Genomic DNA, 14315 nt, shown 5'->3' on the forward strand with positions numbered 1-14315 from the left:
TCCTCTGATCTCCTCAGTGTGATGACCCTGCATGAAGAGTTCATCCTCTGATCTCCTCAGTGTGATGACCCTGCATGAAGAGTTTCATCCTCTGATCTCCGCAGTGTGATAACCCTCGGTGAAGAGTTCATCCTCTGATCTCCTCAGTGTGATGACCCTGCGTGAAGAGTTCATTCTCTGATCTCCTCAGTGGTGTGATGACCCTGCGTGAAGAGTTCATCCTCTGATCTCCTCAATGTGATGACCCTGTGTGAAGAGTTCATCCTCTGATCTCCTCAGTGTGATGACCCTGTGTGAAGAGTTCATCCTCTGATCTCCTCAGTGTGATGACCCTGCATGAAGAGTTCATCCTCTGATCTCTCACCCATTGTTAGAAAAGAAACCATTTAATGTTGTTGACATGTTTTATAAACATATGCTTAAGTGCCTACAAATATTCCATCCACTAGAGAGACTTCAACATTTAAAGGGAAAGGTTATGTGTGCTGCGTGAATTTGGAACCCGTCATATGGGGAAATGAATGAATGAATGAATGAATCTAGAGCTGAGGAGATATGTAGCTTCCTCAGCCTAATCCTCTGGCCTATTGCCTTTTTTTTTTTAACCCAAAGGGAATGAGCCCACCTCTCCCCTCTCACCCAAACCAGCCAAACCTGCCTGTCCAACACAATCAGTTCCATGGAAAGGCTCCCCTCCTCCCTGCCCCCACCCCACCCCTCCCACTGAGCAACCTGGCCCCATCTCTCACTACCCTGGTCCTCTGCTTCATCTTATGGAGGCCAAGGTTCTGAACCCGCAGGCACCGCAGCATCCCTGCCTCCCGGTGCACATGGGCTCAGGGCAGGCAATGGATGGGCCATGCAGCCGCACAGCAGAGGGTGAGGGCAGATCACCTGTGGGCTCTGTGGCTTCTCTCCCAGCTACCTCCGTGTCTAGAATCTAGAGACAGATCTTCTCTCTCTAGGAAATGGTGGCAACAGAGGCCAAGAGGGGAGTGAGGTGCTGGGACAGCCAGCAGGAGTTCCCAGTCAGCGGCCTCATGCAGAGCCTGAGCTCTCCACAGCCCCTGCCGGGTGTCTGGGGATGCAGACGGACAGCTCTGTCCCAGAGCCACTTTCAGCAGGCAACCTGCCATTTCTCCAGCCCGGCCAGGCTTTGCCTTGCTCTCTCCTCTCTCTCCTTCCCCTCTGGCTCCCCTTGCAGGGAAGGGTGGGAGAGAAGATGATTGCTTTCCAGACGTAAAATCACAGTGCAAGAGAACAGTGATGCGTAGAACAGGGAAACATCCAGACCCACATTCAGGGATTCTGACAGCTGCCCGGAGGAGCCCCTCTTCCACATTCCCCTAACCCCTAACACAGGATTCAGCACTGAATCCTGATCTAGGTCAATTTCAACCTGTGCTCCTCGGGAACCAGGGGAGGCTGAGCAGAGCCCCAGCTCTGCCCCTCAGTCAGCACAACTATTCTTTATACATAAAAGGCAATTTCACTTACTGGGCTAAATGCAGAGGATCCTACCACCAAAATGAGTGAAGGGCTGCGGCCAGGTCAGTGGTCTCTGTGAGGAGGGGACACTTTGGTTGCATCTGCTCCCTGTCCTCACCAGACCTCCCCCACCCCGTTTCTACCTTGCAGGAGAAGCAGGGGGCAATCAGCTGGGGTGCAGGCCAGCCACACACACACATGTGGGGGCCCCACCTGCTCCTGCTCCTGCTCCCTGGGCCAGCATGCCTGTGCAGGGCCTGCCTTCCATTCCCTGTGCCTCCTCCCTGCCTGGGGTGGGTGGGGCGGGCAGGGAGCCATGCTTAGCTGGTCTTGTTCTCCAACTCAGCTTTCCGCAAGCACCCCCTGGGGTCACGGCAGATGTTCTGCCCTGCTCCTTCTGCTGAGCTCCTGTGGGAAGAGGACTAGCTGGGTGGTTCTGGCCTCACCAGGCCCCCAGTGAGTTACCAACAACTCTAACCCTTCATTAAATCTGGGCACATCTTAAAAACATCAATTCCCAGGTCCTCAGACAAAACCTTATACACGAATGTTCACAGCAGCATGACTCACAATGGCCAAAAGGTGGAAACCACCCAAATGTCCCTCCATGGAGATAACGGATGCACCAAATGTGGGACATCCACATGACGGGAGGTTATTCAGTGATCGAGAGGAATGGAAAGCGGACAGATGCCACACAGGATGACCCTTGGAACCATTCTGCTGAATGAAGTGAGTCAGATACAAAAAGCCACATATGTATGATTCCATTTATATGAAATTCCGGAATAGGCAACTCTACAGAGACAGAAAGCAGACTGGTGCTAGCCAGGGGATGGGGTGAGGAGGGAAGGGAGGAGTGACTGATAAATGAGACTTCCTTTTTGCAGTGATGAAAAGCTCTGGGACCGGGTAGTGGTGACGGTTGCCCGACATTGCGAATGTACTAAATGCCACCGAATGGTGCACTTCACTTTTATTTTTAGTTTTTGAGACAGGGTCTTGCTCTGTCGTCCAGACTGGAGTGCAGTGACGCAATCTCAGGTCACTGCAACCTCTGCCTCCCGGGCTCAAGAGATTTTCATGCCTCAGCCTCCTGAGTAGCTGGGATTACAGGCACCAACCACTGCACCTGGCTAATTTTTGTATTTTTAGTAGAGACGGGATTTTGCTATGTTAACCAGACTGGTCTTGAACTTCTGACCTCAGGCGATCCATCCGCCTCGGCCTCCCAAAGTGCTGGAATAACAGGCATAAGCCACTGTGCCCGGCCTGAGCTGTGCACTTTAAAGTGGTTCAGATAGTGAATTTTATGTGAATTTTACCATAGTTTAAAAAAGAACACCCAAAACAATTATTGGATCCTGCCCCCAACAAAAGTCTTCAGGGATGGGCCTGGGAATTTGTTTCTTTCAGAAGCTCCACCAGGGACTAAAATTAGGTGGCTGGCCCAGTCCCGAGCCAAAGACTTCCATCAAGGAGCCACAGGTCCAGACAGTCTGGGGGGGTTCCAGGCCTGGCTGGGATGTGCATCGGTGTCCACGCCCCACTCCCTGTCCCCACTGCAGGGCCAGGGTGGTCTCAGTGGGGCTGAGCCTTCCTGGGCAGGGATCCAGGCTTCGCTCATTTGCATATGCCAGCCCCCTAGCAACTAACTGGCAGAGTAGGGGGTGTGTGATTTCATCTGAACCAATGAGAATCAGGTCTGGAGTTCTGGGAGGACCATGGGGAAGACGCCCTTCTTTCAAGAGTCACCGGGGGTGGGAAGTGGGCCTGGGGCAGCCATCAAGTGACCTTGAAGGACAGCGTGCCCAGCGAGGGACAAACACGGAGATCCTGGGGATGGAGAGGTTAAGCCTCATGCTGGGCCCGAGGACTCCAATGCTGACCTCAAGGTGAGGTGACCCACAGTGCCCAAGGGTAACCAAAGGCTGCCAGGACCCCAGAAATTACTCCTTAGAAGGGGATTTCTGAGTGGGGGGCATGAAGCACTGTGAGGAGCTCTCAGATGCCAGGTGTGCTCCAGCACAGGGTGGAGGCAGCTCTGGCGTATACTGTGTGAGGGGTAATTAGAAAGGGGAGAGGAGAGGGCAGCAGAGGTCCCTGAGAGGGCCCCCCATCTCCACTTCAGGGCCTGTCCCTGGCGACCTGGGCACCTAAGATTCCTGGCCTCTGCACTGCTGCCCTTGATCCTGCCTCACCTTGCCAGGTGCACACATAGTCCCGTCCAAGGGGGGTCCCTTCTTGGTCTTGCAGAAGTAGGGGTTGTCGGGGTGGCTGCACCACAGCTGCTTGCAGGGGTCGAAGGTCCGGAACTGGAAGACAGAACCACAGCTTGCCAGGCCCTCCCGCCTCAGGGACCTCCCAGGGGTGCCACCCACGCCCCGGGTCCTGTAACCTGAGATGCCCCAGTGGGACTGGCCCGTGATGGGCCTGTGTGGCTGGTGCATGTCATGATTCTGGAGCGGTGAGGACCTTGCCCGTACAGCGTGGGGGCTGCCGCATCCCTGGACGTGGCTGGGCCTCTCTGCTTCCATTCCTTGGAGGCTGCACACCTCAGAGGGCCTGGCAGGCAGCTGGGCCCCGTGTGCCCGCCTGAGGCTAAGTGCGTCCCTTTTGACCCTTTCTTTGCTGTGGATTCCCCTCCTAAACCCAGGTGAAGCCCTGCCCCCACCCCACAGGCCTGCCCCCTCTGCAGCCTCGGCCTCCCCGGACTTCACAGTCCTCTTGCCTGGCCTTTCTGCTTCCTGTCCTGATAGCACTTCCCGCAGGACAGCCCTGAGGGATCAGCTGAAACTCAGCCGCGGCCCTGAGGCTCCCCTACTCAAGCCTTTCCAGAGCCCCCCATCGCCATGAGAACCGAGTCCACCGTGCTCCTTAGGGGGTCCTGGAAGGAGTTAGCCCTCCTGCATTGGTACTCGACTCCATCACTTGCTCACTGTGTGGACTCAGGCAGGTTACCTAGCCTCTCTGGGCCTCCGTTTCCTCATCTGTAAAATGGGACTACTTTGCTTCCTTCCTTCATGCAGCAGAGGCAAGCATTAAGACACTCACAGACACCGAAGCTCCCCCGCATGGCCTCCACGCTGATGGCCAGTTCCTCTGACGGCTCAGCCCTGGCCCTCGGCCCTGGAGAGCATCGAGTGCTCCTATGCCTGCCACGCTCTCCTCCAGGCCTCTGTGTCCATGGCCCTCCCTTCCTGAATGCCCTCTCCTTCTGCTTAGCCTGCAGGCCTCCCTTCTTCCTTGGGAGCTCTCCTGACCTCTGCAGGCTGACACAAAGGCCTTGCCAGGCTCTCACTGCCCCTGGCTGACACCCTGGTCACAGCCCTGTCACCCATGTGCTTCCTGCCTAGGACCATCTGGGCCTGCCAGGTGGGCTCAGGGTGCCTAGCGGGTAGGGAGTGGTGGGTGCAGAGGGAGAGGCTGCCACTCTGGAGGGCTGCTCTGCGCTCCCCACGCTGGGCTGATCCTCACACTGTCCCAGGAGCTGCCCCAACACCAGCACACTTCCCCTGAGGTCTGGGAGGGGACCCCGCTGCAGGGCTGCCACACTCACCGCTGTGCACATCATGTAACCCAGGCCGAAGTCAAAGCGGCACTGCTCGTTCATGGAGTAGTGCAGCCCTGGGAGCTGGGGCAGTGCCGGCCAGTCGTGGGCAAAGGGGTCATCCCGCAGGCAGTCATAGGAGCTGTGGGGGACACACGGAACCTCAAGAAGCGTTCAGCATGGCTGACCATCCAGCCCTGGAGGCAGCTGAGGCCCCTGCTGGAGCTGCCACAGCAGCCCTACCTGCACATCCCGGCCCCTGGCTGTGCTGCCTCAGTTTCCCTGCTGTGTCTCTTGTCCTTGGTGTAAGATACCAGGACCCAGCTTGCGCAGACCCCAGGGTAGCTGCCTTGCCTACTTGCCATTCAAGGACAGACTCCTGACAATGGGTTCTCCTCCAGACACCAGGCTCCTCTCACAGGTGTGTCCTCTCTCCTCCCCTGCACACAAGGCTAGGGGACCTGAGGTTGGAGGGCTCTGGCTCCGGTGCATGGGGACTTGCACCCTCCCAGAGCTGAGCCCAGGGACTGAGGGGTCGCCCTCGGAGGACAAGGGTGGTACTCACTGCAAGTAGCGACTCAGCTCCTGCTGGCTGCAGCGGGACCAATGGAAGCGGTGGAAGGCGGCCTGCACCAGGGGCGCCATGATGCTGCCCAGCCGCACCTCGTCGCCGCAGCGGTTGCCCTGCCCGTCATGCTCCATGCCCAGCCTGTGAGGGGTGAGGCAGCTGGTTGAATCCTATTGGCACACGGGCCTGCCAGCCCCACCCTGCCCCGATGATAGGAGGGAGCCCCATCTTTCCCTCACGGGCTTCCCCTGACCTTGGCCCACCCTGAGCCGGGTGGCACCGACCTGCTGCACTTTGAAAGCTGAGGCACTCTGGGGAGACAGTGTCCAGCGGGTAGTCCCCAGGTATCCTGTCCCCAGGAGGGGCATGCACACCTTGGCGGAACCATGGCTTCCCTGCCTCCAGCTTTCTGGGCGAGCCACCCTCCAAACCTCCGAGCCTCCTTTACAACATGGGGTAGAGCCCACCCTGCCTGGGGGCTTGGATGGGATAATGTGGCAAGGCCCAAGCTCTAGCTGGCCCAGGGCGCCTGCTCAGTCTGCAGGTGAGCCCTTCCTCCTTTGGTTGTTGCCTTCAGCAGACAGTGGGCCTTGGGCCAGCACTGCCCAGTGCTGGGAAGACAGGAGACCACACCCCAAGTGGCTTTCACACAGTATGTGTCCCTCTTAAGGCACAGAGAAGTGGGCAGCCAGGGCTGGGGATCCTAGGGAGGCCCCTCTGTGCCCCGCCCTTCCACTTACACGTGGCCAGTCTCATGGGCCACCACGAAGGCTGAGGAGAAGCCGTCCTCGTGGTTCAGGGTGCAGCTGCGGACCGGATGGCACATGCCGGTGACGGGAGCATAGCCTGGGAGGAGACAAGAGGTGGCTCTAGACGCTGCCATAGACTGAATGGGAAGGTGAGGCCTGGCCCAACTCCCAGGCGCTGCTTCTCCTCAAGGCCCCAGTGCCTCCTGTTCCACAGGTAACTACCCCCAGGTGGCACAGCTCAGAAGACACCATAGCAGACACCTCATAGCCTGTGACATCTGGCTGACAGCAGGCCCCCAGCCCATCACCATGCAAGCCCCGTGGCCGTTCTGCCTGCAACAGCTATACTGCAGCTGGGGCCCTCTGCTTAGTCAGATGTCACCTGCTATGGCTTGTCTGATACCTGACAGTTTCCTGCCTGCCATTCTCTTTCACGCTGCCTGCCCCTGCCCACTGTCTGCCTCACTGAGTGGCCCCTGAGCAGCACATGCTTCCACACTTTTCTCCCTGCTAGAGGCATCCTGCCCCTCATCTGCCTGGCATCACACCCTCCAAGCCCACCTCCTCTGGGGGTTTTTCCTGGGTCTCCCCTTGTGTCTCTGGGGTCCTTGAGACCCCAGCTAAACCTGTTTCCATAACGCCGCAGAAGGCTGCAAAGCTGTTCAGCCCATGTGCCACACTAGCCTGCAGAATCTCCCAGAGGGGGCTGGCTGGTGTGGACTGAGAGGTCAGAGCCACCGCAGAAGATGAGACCAGTGGCCTATGACAGCCCAGGGCCAGGGGGAGGGTTGCAGAAGCTCATGATGCTGAGACCCCACGTCAAACTGCGGAAGACAGATAATGAGACCGATTCATTTCCCCAGCTCTTGTCTCAGCAGAGGGAGGCGGCTTGGACAAAACAGAGAAGTGCATACAGGGATATGGGTGCCACATGAGGTCTCTACTTGTACCCCTGGGAGTCTTCCTAGAGGCCTGCCAAGCATGGAGCCCTGACTTTCAGAACCCCAACCTGCCCTCACTCCTGCCATGCCCCGGTGAGAGACCCTGAGGCCATGTGTTCCACAGAGAAGGGAAGGAGGGTCGCTGGGACCCCGGGTGAGCTGGCGGTGTATGCCCCTAAAAATAGAAGTGTGGTGATCCAACCCTTGTCTTTTCCCGTTGTAATAAATAGGGAAATCTGCGTTTTTTGCTCTGCGGATTTTGAGACGAGTGTTGAGTCTGTGTGCCGGAGTGGAACGCTGCCATCTCCTCTTTGTCCTTTGTGTGCAAGGCTTGCAGATGCATCTGCCTCGTGGGAGACTTTTCATTCCTCCTACTTAGCATTACAGGAGCCTGCGAGATTTGAAAGCGCATCTTTATGTTTTTCTTTGTTTTCTTCCCTCTTATTTTACTGTGTGGCTGTTTCCTCCATCCGGAATCTTATTAGACAGAGTGTGCCTCCTCGATGGAGGATATGTCTCCTAACTTCTCTCATGTTCATCTTTTTGTCTTTTGCTCCCATTGGGAGATGCCCTTGACTTTTCATTTCAGCTTTCGATTTTTTTTTTTTTTTTTTTTTTTTTAAGATAGGGTCTCACTCTGTCACCCAGGCTGGAGTGCAGTGGCGTGATCCTGGCTCACTGCAACCTCTGCCTCCCAGGTTCAAGCGATTCTCCTGCCTCAGCCTCCCAAGTAGCTAGGACTACAGGCGCCTGCCACCTTTGCCCGGCTAATTTTTGTATTTTTAGTAGAGACGGGATTTCACCATGTTGGCCAGGCTGGTCTCGATCTCCTGACCTTGTGATCCGCCAGCCTTGGCCTCCCAAAGTGCTGGGATTACAGGCATGAGCCACTGTGCCCGGTCTAGCTTTCAAATTTTTTACTTTCCCCATCCTATCCATAATTTTATACAAATGCTTTGTTGTTCTCTAATTCTTCATAGAAACCTCCTCTGGGTTTATGGATGTATTTTCTCAAACATTCTGGGAATACTACTTTTAAAAACCTGCTTTTCTTCTCTCTAAATTATCTCTGTTTCCTCTAGAGCCAGTTTTCAAACTTTTTGTTTTGTCTTACATCTTGGTCCGTCTTTTTCATGCTGTAATGATTTCTTGTGTTTTGGGTTTTAAAAAAATATCTGGTAACCCTTGGCTGTCCTTTCATTTTTTTTTTTTTTTTTTTTTTTTTTTTTTTTTGAGACAGTCTCATACTCTGCTGCCCAGGCTGGAGTGCAGTAGCACAATCTCGGCTCACTGCAACCTCTGCCTCCCGGGTTCTAGCGATTCTCCTGCCTCAGTCTCCTGAGTAGCTGGGATTACAGGCGCCCGCCACTACACTAGTTAATTTTTGTATTTTTAGTAGAGACGGTGTTTCACCATGTTGGCCAGGCTGGTCACAAACTCCTGACCTCAAGTGATCCGCCTGCCTCGGCCTCCAAAGTGCTGGGATTACAGGAGTGAGCCATCGCACCCGGTCAATTTCACATTTTTAAATGAGTGATCGGGTCACTTAATATAAAAGCTGTGTCGGTTTCCTCTCCTGGGGGATAGCTCTGCTCCCCATTAGTGCCCTCACCATGACAAAAGAGCCAAGCGCACCCTCATCACGTAGCTGGGGCAACCCCTGGCTGCACTGCGTTCGAGGGCGAGCTATCCACTCCTCACCCAGACATGGCAGTTTCAGTCTTTTCAAGTTAACTAAGCTATTAGCTATGTCTTGATATCTCATTGTGGTTTTCTTCTCTTTCCTTTTTTTTTTTTTTTTTTTTTTTTAAGACAAGGCCTCGCTCTGTCGCCCAAGCTGGAGTGCAGTGGTGCAATCATAGCTCACCTCCTGGGCTCAAACAATCCTCCCACCTCAGGCTCCTGAGTGGCTGGGACTACAGGCATCCAGCACCATGCCCAGTCTCATTGTTTCAATTGCATTTTTCCAATGTCTACTGAGGTTGAGTGCCTTTTCATACATTTATTGCTCATTCATATTTTGTTAAGAGCCTGATAAGAGTCTCCTGCCCACTTTCCGACCGGATTGTTTTTATTATCCTTACTGTTATTGCAGGCATTCTTCATATACTTCAGATAGCAGGTCCTTTTTCATAAATACTTCCCCCAGTGGATTAGCAGTGCCTTTAATGCACAAACTTTTAAAATGTGCTACTATTTATCCGTTTTTTCCATTGAGTTTGTGGGTTTTTTTTTTTAGGTCGGAGTCTCGCTCTGTCACCCAGGCTGGAGTGCAGTAGCGCGATCTCGGCTCACTGCAAGCTCCGCCTCCCGGGTTCACGCCATTCTCCTGCCTCAGCCTCCTGAGTAGCTGGGACTACAGGCGCCCGCCACCGCGCCCGGCTAATTTTTTGTATTTTTTTTAGAGATGGGGTTTCACCGTGTTAGCCAGGATGGTCTCAATCTCCTGACCTCGTGATCTGCCCGCCTCGGCTTCCCAAAGTGCTGGGATTATAGGCGTGAGCCACCGCGCCCGGCCTATTTTTTTTTTTTTTTGTCGCTTTTTAAAGAAAACATCTCTTACTCCAAGAACATGGAGCTGTCCGCCTATGTTATCTTCTTTCATTATTTTGCATTTCTTATTTAGACCTAAAATCCATGTGAGATGCTCTCTGTCTACAGAGTGAGTGGAGGTGACAGGCCTCCTTTCTTTCCAAATTAGCCCCACACCATTTGTTAGACTGTTTTCCTCCTCTTCTCTGAAATGTCACTTTTGTGACACAAAAGTGTCCCTATACACATAGGTCCAATTCAGGACACCGGATTCTGTTCTAATGTGTATTTGTCTGTCCGTGCACTGCCCCACACCCTCACCCAGCTAAGGTGGCCACAGCCTTCCTTGCCCTGACACTCTTCCCTGGGCTGGGCCAAGGCTCCCAGGGCCCCTTGCACGATCAGGGGCTTATTTCCAGTTTCATGCCTCTATGGCCCTGCATGGGTGAGGCTCACCTTGCATGCCAGAAGGCCCAAAGTCCTGCCGTGTGAGGAAGATGGCGTGATCGTGGTATTCATCGTGGTCCGTGTCTGGCTTCTGTTGGAGGTAGGCCCAGCGGCAGACATTCTCCAGGCTCTGAGAGGGGTTCCCGATCTCGATGAGGCTCATGGACTGCAGGGGGATGGAGAGAAATGGAAGAGAGAGGTTGGCGCCTGGTGGCCCAGCAGGGGGCCGAGCAGTCTGCAGTGTTGACAGACCCCATCCACTGGGAATCTGGTCCATATAGTACAAAGGCCCGGCCCGGTCACTCTCAGGACCTGCTCCCACTGGGCTCTATTCTTTGACATGGATGGAAAGGTTCCCCAGTCACACTCACCTGCATGAGTTTCCATACAAAGTCACCACAGTTTTCAGGTGAGATACGGAAGCCAAGCTCTAGGTCATCTAAGGCCTCACATAGTCCCTCCGTTACCCCATTTCCAGAAGTCCCTGTGCTTGTTCTATGAGGCACCTGTTCCATGAAAGGCCTCCACAGAAGGCCAATGCCATGCGGACCTCACCCCAAAGAGCTCACAGTTCTGGGAGGGTCTGTGGCAGGATAGGTGGAAATCCCAGTGTGGTGTGCAAGGCCAGAGGAAGCAGGCGATCACTTTACATGTTCCGCCCATGTGAAGGTACTTGCAGAAACCAGTGCAGGGCAGGAAAAGAAACTGCAACTGACATATTCGGTTGGTGTAAAGGTAATCGCGGTTTTGCCATTAAAAGTAACGTCAAGGACTTTGGCACCAAACTAATAGAAAAACAGCTGTATCAAGAACAGGGGCATACACAGATGATTCCCACAGGAACCACACGTGGGAAGCCACTGGGAACCATCCCATTCCATTTTGTATCATGACATACGCCTGACAGCCAGGGTGGCCTCGGGACCACGTGTCCTGCACACCCTCTCTGCACCACGACATTCGCAGGCACTCTCATTTAGACTCAGGACGAAGAAAGCTGTCCTGGACAGGAAACTGAGACTCAGAGAAGTTAAGCAGGTTGCCCACGTCACAAAACTAGGAAGTAGGAGAATTGAGATCGGATCCGAAGAAGCCTGAAACCAAAATCCATACTCAATTCAGCGCCCTAAACTTCCTCCTTAAATAAGACGTGTACAGTATCGTTTCAAAAGCGAGGCTTCTTTGAGCGGCGCCCTTCCTTTTTTCCTCCACAATCCTCACAGCATCATTTTGGTTTCTGTTCTCACCATAGACTCCAAACACCGAAGTAGTTCCCTCCAAGAGAACCAACAGTCCCTCTGAGTCCTGGGCGTGTTCTTTTCCCCTTTAAGGATTTATCTGGCCATAAAATAGAGATGTGCATTCCTTGGTAGCTATGTATGCAGCTGTTTTTTCTCTTGCATAAATATATCTCTTGCATAAATATAAGTAGAGCCACGTATTTCTCTTTGTGTGTATAAATAACAAAGAGTTAGCTGAGCACAGTGGCACACACCTGTAATCCCAGCACTTTGGGAGGCTGAGGTGGGAGGATCACCTGAGGTCAGGAGTTTGAGACCAGCCTGGCCAACATGATGAAAACCTGTCTCTACTAAAAATGCAAAAATTAGTCTGGCTTGGTGGCGTAATCCCAGCAACCTGAGAGGCTGAAGCAGGAGTATCGCTTGAAGCTGGGAGGCGGAGGCTGCAGTGAGCTGAGATTTCGCCACTGCCCTCCAGCCTGGGCAACAGAGTGAGACTCCATCACAAAACAAAACAAAACGAAACGAAACGAAACAACAAAGGGTATTGTTAGCAAACCAGTTAGGTCCAGAAGAAGGGAGCACAACTCAAGCCTAGTAAGACAAGTCGTTCCCAGGGGTCCCAGTCAATGACTGACAAGATGTCAGACCAATTCCCAAGTCCCAAGCACAGAGTTAATTGTAAGATTTTATTTCCTGCTCCTGGGAGATGAGATAACTCATTCGAATAATGTTTCCATGAGTCCTGATGAAATAAGTCATAAATCAGTGTGTGATGTCCTGTGACCAGGACTTGTGGGACATTGGCACAGCCTAGAGGATGCTGGAAGAGGGCAAGGGGAGGTGCACTTCCTGTTCCCATCATGACCAAGAAGAGCATGTGACTAGCTCTGGCCAATGAGCTGTGAGCAAAAGTGGGGCATGTCTCTTTTTGTTTGGAGCATCTAATTGCCCACTGAGACCCTTCAGAAATCTCTCTTTTCTGGCATGTGATCTGGGAACATAAAGACAGTGGCTGCTCACTAGGACCTGAGTGACAATGAAACCCAAATCCTCTGCCAACCCACACTGAACATACAGCGTGAGCAGGAAATCTTGGTCGTTTTAAGCCATTAGGATGCAAAGTGTGTTTGTTTCTGTAGCATAACCTCACCTACTCCAATTGATACAGGAGGAAGGGAGTGGGTATCTGCATCACATCCAAGCCTGATCCCTGCAGCTCATCCCAAGTCCCAGCCGGGTAGTATCCGCCTCTGGGTAGCCTTGAGAGGTCACAGTTCTGAAGGAGGAATCAGGTGAAAGAATGTCCTTTCTCACTGTCTCCACCTAGGGAGTGAGCTTGGGATGGCACGAGGAGGAAGGGACCCTGGGGTGGATGGGATTCGGTGCTAGAGCTTGGGCCTTGTGGTTGGTTGTACTCACTGAACTTAAGATTGGCAGCCCAGGCCGGGCGCGGTGGCTCAAGCCTGTAATCCCAGCACTTTGGGAGGCCGAGACGGGCAGATCACAAGGTCAGGAGATCGAGACCATCCTGGCTAACCCGGTGAAACCCCGTCTCTACTAAAAAATACAAAAAACTAGCCGGGCGAGGTGGCGGGCGCTTGTAGTCCCAGCTACTCGGGAGGCTGAGGCAGGAGAATGGCGTAAACCTGGGAGGCGGAGCTTGCAGTGAGCTGAGATCTGGCCACTGCACTCCAGTCCGGGTGACAGAGCGAGACTCCGTCTCAAAAAAAAAAAGAAAAAGATTGTCAGCCCAGATATGGATGAGCCTAGGGAACCTTATGTTAAATGAAATAAGCCAGGCTCAGAAAGACAGATATTGCATGCTCTCGCTCCTATGTGGAAGCTAGAACAGTTGATGTCATAGAAATGGAGAGTAGTTCCCAGAGGCTGGGGGCAGCGGGCTGGGGAGTGCCAGAGGCTGGTTAACATATCCGAAAGTACAGCGAGATGGGGGGAATAAGTGCTAGTGCCCTGTAGTGCCAGAGAGTGCCTGGAATCCATAAGAATGTATGGTGCATTTTCAAACAGCTGGAAGAGTGGACTTGGAATGTTCCCAACACAAAGAAATGATAACCGAGGTGACAGATATGCTAATTACCCTGATGTCATCATGACACATTGCATACCTGTGTCTAAATCTCACACCCTACCCCAGAAATATGTACAATTATTACATGTCAATTAAAAATAACAGTAAGAGCAAAATCAAAAACCAAACAAGCATGACTTTTTAACATAAATGTTTTAAAAATGCCAGCCCAAATCCAAATCAGAAGGTCAGCACAAAGGTCACTAATGATTGCTTTTGCTAGGATGGTGGCAGGCCCCTGCTGCAGTGTGAGTGTCTCTATCCATGACACCCAGCACAGCTCAGCAGCCTCGCTGGGCTCCAGGGAAAGCAGCCTTGCTTCCTCCAGGGCACATCTCCCAGCATCAGTGTCAAGGGAGTCCTGCCCATGATAAACTCACCTGTCCTCAGGGTCCTAAGCCCCATGTAGTGGGACGGTCCCTTCCGATGCCCTGGTGGGCTGCAGGGACTTCTGCCTGCCCTTGTTTCCCTTTCTTGAAACATCCCCTCCTTTAATCTGAGTCAGACCCCAGGCTTCAGGGGCGGGCCATCCTGGCCAATCCCAGCACCCTGCCTTCCTGGCCACCATGAAGGATCAGGGTGAACACACAACCAAAGTGGACCAAGGAGTGGGCAAGGTGTGAGGTGGTGGCCTGCGGCGGCTGGAGCCCCTGCACTACAGGAGACCCCCCACCAAGGATTAAAGGAGGATGACACCCCTGTCGAGC

At 53.5% G+C, this 14315-nt stretch overlaps 1 protein-coding gene across 1 annotated transcript in view; it reads right to left on the minus strand.

Annotated features, from left to right (window-relative positions):
- The window catches only part of ADAMTS2 (ADAM metallopeptidase with thrombospondin type 1 motif 2), a 233303-nt gene that overhangs the window by 40114 nt on the left and 178874 nt on the right, over positions 1–14315 (minus strand). The window contains 5 exon segments of the mRNA XM_030927877.1: positions 3690–3803; positions 5048–5180; positions 5604–5747; positions 6347–6452; positions 10285–10441. Of these exon segments, the coding sequence (XP_030783737.1) occupies positions 3690–3803; positions 5048–5180; positions 5604–5747; positions 6347–6452; positions 10285–10441 (654 nt within the window).

The sequence above is a fragment of the Rhinopithecus roxellana genome, chromosome 3, assembly GCF_007565055.1.
Source record: "Rhinopithecus roxellana isolate Shanxi Qingling chromosome 3, ASM756505v1, whole genome shotgun sequence".
Classification (NCBI taxonomy): Eukaryota; Metazoa; Chordata; class Mammalia; order Primates; family Cercopithecidae; genus Rhinopithecus; species Rhinopithecus roxellana.